Genomic DNA, 4678 nt, shown 5'->3' with positions numbered 1-4678 from the left:
CTGCCTTATTACTGGGCACCCTATAGGGTGTTGAGCTGACTCGCGTGCCTCCGCATGTCTCCGGTTTGCCCATGTCCATGTTTGCAGGGTGCCATCGCCCGGGAGCCCCCAGCGCCCCTGTGTTTATCCTTGTTGCACCGGGTGCTGTTGGCATGCCCACTGGGAGCTCCCTGGGCTGAGCTTGTCGGGGTGACCTGCTCACCCAGAGCCCCAAATCAGGTTCTTGGCAGGTGCCACCCACAAAAACCAGGCCAGAATCAAAAATACGTTTGCAAAAAGGCAGGAAACTTTATTGAATTCTTTTGAGCAGAGAAGCGGAGAAATCAGAGCAGCGAGGTCAGGAGGAAAAGGAAGCCGACCCAGAGGGAAGAGCAAGGAGCGCCCACCCAGGGAGAGGGGGGCCCGGGCATGGGAGCGCGGTGACTGAGCTCCCGAGGTCCCTCCCTCTCTCCTGCAGGACCCTTCCGCTCTCTCCCCCTCTGGATGCTGAAGACAGAGGGAGGGGATGCCGGGCAGATTTAAGGCCGACGGGTGGTGGTGACCTCAGACGGGCGGCGAGGGCCCGAAGTGGTGGGGCTGCCGGAGCTGGTGGTTCCTGAGCTGCCGGTCCTGGTGGTTCCTGGGAAACAAGGAGGCAAGAGATGCTCAGGCTGGAGAAGACTCACCTCGGGCCAGGGCAGGGCCCCAGGAGGCCCCAGCCCCCGCATTGGTCAGTGAGGGGTTCGTTAACGGGGACTATGATTGTCCCCAAAGCCAGCTTTCTCCACGACAGCCAGTGGCTCTAGGGGGCAGAGCCGTCTATGATGAAAGGGAAACAGGTGAGCAGATGCCCACGCTCCCCGCAGCCCCACCCCTTCCCACGGGGAAGTCCAGCGCTGCCCCCGCCGAGCCGCCCCCAGCATGTGCTTACCTCCGGAGGAGGGGAAGCCCGTCATCCTGGAAGAGAGGAGAGGCAGCGTGAGCACCAAGGCAACCGGGGTCAGCACTCACCCTCCTCAGAGCTACTCAGCCATCGTTCGGAGCCCTGAGTGGGGCTTTGTCACCTAACTGTGCCCTCAGCCCAGGGGCAGCAGCAGCAGGTGCCTGCCAGGTCTGTCTGTCTATCTGTCTGAGGCCTCAGGAGAAGGTACCATTGGCCCCCAAATGCAGGGCATTTGCCAGAAGTTTTGTCCTCCCTCTGGTTCCCTCAGCCCCACCCCTCCCCGCCCTGAGCCCACAGGATGGCCTGGGCTCTGCAAATGGTCCGAAGGAGTTGCATCGCCATTGTAAGCGCTTTGTTGGGCTGACCTGAATCCAAGCTCATATTTTTCCAATAGGAGGTGTTCCCTCCACCGTCCCTAGTCCTGCTGGTCCCATTCGGAGGCCTGGATTAGAGTGTCACAGGCATGGGCTCTGCAGCCTGAGTCCAGAGGACAGGGGAGCTCTGGTCCCAGGTCTTCGTCCAGGCTGCGTAGGCTCAGTCAGGCCCCCTCCTGCCTGGGACCCGAGGGCCTGATCCCTGAGACGCTGCCTGCTCTCACAGCCGACAGCCTGCCGGCCCTTTCCCGAGCGAGGCCGGCGGGGACCTACTTGGCGTCCTGGCCCTCGAGCAGGCTGCGGTAGGTGGCGATCTCCTGCTCCAGCCGCGTCTTGATGTCCATGAGCTGCCTGTACTCCAGGTTCTGGCGCTCGGTGTCAGCGCGCACCTCGCTCAGCTGGGCCTCCATGCTGCTGATCAGGTCCTGGATCTGAACCAGCTGCGTGGCGTAGCGGCACTCCGTCTCGGCCACCGTGCTCTCCAGCCCGGCTTTCTGGTGAGGCAAGAGAGAGAGGTCGTGAGGGGAGCCCGACCCAGGGGAGGCCCGGAGGCGGTGGCCGCTGGGCAGGGGGCCGCAGGTGTACCATGCTGAGCTGGGACTGCAGCTCGATCTCCAGGCCCTGGAGCGTCCTCCTGAGCTCCGTGATCTCCGTCTTGCTGGTCTGAATCATCTCTGTGTTGGAAGACACCTCCTTATTGAGCTCCGCGCTCTGAAAGGCAAACAGGGGGAAGGTGACGGAGAAGCCCAGATGGCAGGCTTGGCACCCCCTGGCCCCTCAGGGGAAGAGGGCCGGGCACCTTGCTGTGGAACCATTCCTCGGCGTCCCGGCGGTTCTTCTCAGCCATGGCCTCGTACTGCTCCCGCATCTCCGCCAGCACGCGGGTCAGGTCAATGCCCGGGGTGGCATCCATCTCCACGTTGACCTGGCCTACCATCTGGTTGCTGAACTCCTTCATCTCCTGTGGGGATGGGAAAGGAAGAGGTTTTGAGGATCCTCCTGTTTCCTCTCCTTGGTTCTGGATGCTACTGGAATGTTCTGGAAAGCCCTTCCAGGTCCCACAGTGGAGCGCAGAGTCTGGCCATGGGCTCCCCTTTCTCACGGGAGGTGATGCACCCTGCCCCCCTCTCACCTCCTCGTGGTTCTTCTTCATGTAGGCCAGCTCCTCATTCAGGCTCTCGATCTGCATCTCCAGGTCGGTCTTGGCCAGGGTCAGCTCGTCCAGCACCCGGCGCAGGCCGTTGATGTCGGCCTCCACGCTCTGGCGCAGGGTCAGCTCGTTCTCATACCTGAAGGATTTTTTTTTTAATTGAAAAAACAACACATGGGTGGTATTAGACACTCCCCCTGGTCTCTGCTACTTCTCCAAGACATCCGCTCCTGGGAAGCTCCAATGTCATGGTTCGGATGAGCGTTTGTCTACGACAAGAGACTGCGAGGCACGGTGAATGGGAACAACAAACTCACTTGAGCCTGAAGTCGTCGGCAGCCAGCCGGGAGTTGTCGATCTCCAGGATGACCCGGTTGTTGTCGATGGTGGCCGCCAGGATCTGCAAAACACAGAAGGTCACGGCGGGAGGTCCCAGGAGCTGGGGGAGGAGGGCTGAGAGAGCATGGGAGCTGGACCTGGGCTGCTTCTCTGTAAAGTGAAGGGCCGGCCGGCCGGATCCCTTCAGTTCATTAGCATTCTACATCCTGCATTCCAGTCATGACAGGGAAGATAGTGGAGTGGGGTGCAGGGGAACGAGCCCTCCGAGAAGAGAACATCTTTGGACGGCCAGGTCTCCGAGGCCTCAGACTAGCAACCTCTCTAGGCCACTGAGAACCGCTCCCTTAGGTCAGGAGGCAGCCCACCTGGCTGCACACAGTCCCTAACTGTGCCAGAGCTGGTCTGCCGCTGAGCAGAGGGGAAACCCAACCAATAGATGCATGCATTTGGATTCCTTGGCTAAACTTTTCTATCCTGAAGCACTGGAAATCCACCCCACCCCCCAGAGCTGGGACCCAGCCCGGGCAGGGGCAGGTGGGTGTCTGTTCCAACAAGCTGGCATCACCCAGGATGGATAGGCTTGGAGGGAACCTCGACTTAGCACTGCCTAAGCCTCTGCCTCCATCTCCCCCACCCGGTCACGGCCAATTGAGACTAACCCTTGAAAGGGGCCCCTACAAAGGAAACTAGTATTTCCAGCCCCGTGAGTGAACTTGTCTCCGTTTCTCTATTGACTTTAGTCATTCTTCGTGGCTTTTAAAACTGTCATGGTGTCCAAATAACTCAGTGGGTCAGGGCTCTGGAGGTTGAGTCACTAATAACATAACTGTTTGGAAAGCAATAAAAACGTGGACACGAGAACGAACAACAATAAAATGGAGAGTGGGAGAAAGTGCATTTGGGGTGCTATGGTGTGAGAAAGCCCATCAGGAGTGGAGACACTTGGTAGTAAAAGACTAGAATTTTCCCCGGCGGGAAGGGTGAGAATTCCACCCGCCCTGCATCTTCTGGTCCCCCAGGGTACTGCGTGTCCTGGCCTTTTCAGCTCTGCCCTGCACACAGGGACCCTCCTCAACACTCAAGGGCTCACCTTGTCCCGCAGCTCCTCGATGGTCTTGTAGTAGTGGCTGTAGTCGCGCTCCGGGCTGGCCGGGCTCTGCTTCAGGTGCCAGTCTCGGATCTTGACCTCCAGGTCGGCGTTGGCCTCCTCCAGGGCGCGCACCTTGTCCAGGTAGGAGGCCAGGCGGTCGTTGAGGTTCTGCATGGTGATCTTCTCGTTGCCGGAGAGGAGGCCGCCGTCGCCACCACCAAAGTCACCAAAGCCACCGCCAAAACCCCCACCATAGCCACCTCCGAAGCCACCTCCAAAGCCACCGCCGAAGCCAGCTCCAAAACCACTACCAGCCCCTCCACCGAAGCCACAGCTCATGCCGCCGCCATAGCCCCCAGCGGATCCCCCAGTGACAAATCGGCTGGAACAGGAAGACATGCCGCGGCCTCCCCCCAGCTGGCACGCGCCTCCGTAGCTGGCGGAGGAGTTCTGCAGGCGAAGGCTCATGATGAGAGAAGATGGAGAGCAGGTGCGGGCAGGAGCTTGACTTGGCCTGGGATGAGGATGTGGCTCTTCCCCCAGTGGGTGCCTTTTATACACCCTCCGCAGAGGTTGGACAATGGCCCCATCTCCTCTCCTCCCATCCCCACCCTCTGATTGGTGCCAGCTGGGCGTCTCTGTTTCCCACAAGCCCAGTTGCCTCCTCTTTCCAAGGTGGGTAGTGCCTTGAGGGGAAGGGGGGGTGCTGGCTTTTTTTTTTTTTTAAACCCTTGACAAAAGGGATGATTCAGAGGGAACGGTGTTCTGCTTAGGACTGCCCTTTGACAGTGAATTCTGTTTCA

At 59.8% G+C, this 4678-nt stretch overlaps 1 protein-coding gene across 1 annotated transcript; it reads right to left on the bottom strand.

Annotated features, from left to right (window-relative positions):
* Positions 1–264: 264 nt before the first annotated feature.
* On the bottom strand, positions 265–4472 carry KRT13 (keratin 13). The gene is made up of 8 exons (XM_079798219.1): positions 3876–4472; positions 2764–2846; positions 2429–2585; positions 2096–2257; positions 1882–2007; positions 1570–1790; positions 911–936; positions 265–619 (listed from the first exon to the last, which is right to left on the bottom strand). The coding sequence occupies exons 1-8, from the start codon at positions 4341–4343 to the stop codon at positions 519–521; spliced, it is 1344 nt and encodes a 447-aa protein (XP_079654345.1). The 5' UTR covers positions 4344–4472; the 3' UTR covers positions 265–518.
* Positions 4473–4678: the final 206 nt, after the last annotated feature.

The sequence above is a fragment of the Cnephaeus nilssonii genome (genome assembly GCF_951640355.1).
Source record: "Cnephaeus nilssonii genome assembly, chromosome: 19".
Taxonomy (NCBI): domain Eukaryota; kingdom Metazoa; phylum Chordata; class Mammalia; order Chiroptera; family Vespertilionidae; genus Cnephaeus; species Cnephaeus nilssonii.
Note: the sequence above shows the minus strand (reverse complement) of the source record. Positions and strands in the feature narration are given on the sequence as shown.

Excerpts from the sequence above, each read along its gene's own strand:
- KRT13 (XM_079798219.1), bottom strand. The coding sequence starts at position 4,343 with ATGAGCCTTCGCCTGCAGAACTCCTCCGCCAGCTACGGAGGCGCGTGC. Across the intron at positions 1,791-1,881 it reads TGCAGTCCCAGCTCAGCATG|AAAGCCGGGCTGGAGAGCAC; the intron begins GTACACCTGCGG and ends TTGCCTCACCAG. Across the intron at positions 937-1,569 it reads CTCGAGGGCCAGGACGCCAA|GATGACGGGCTTCCCCTCCT; the intron begins GTAGGTCCCCGC and ends CCTCTCTTCCAG.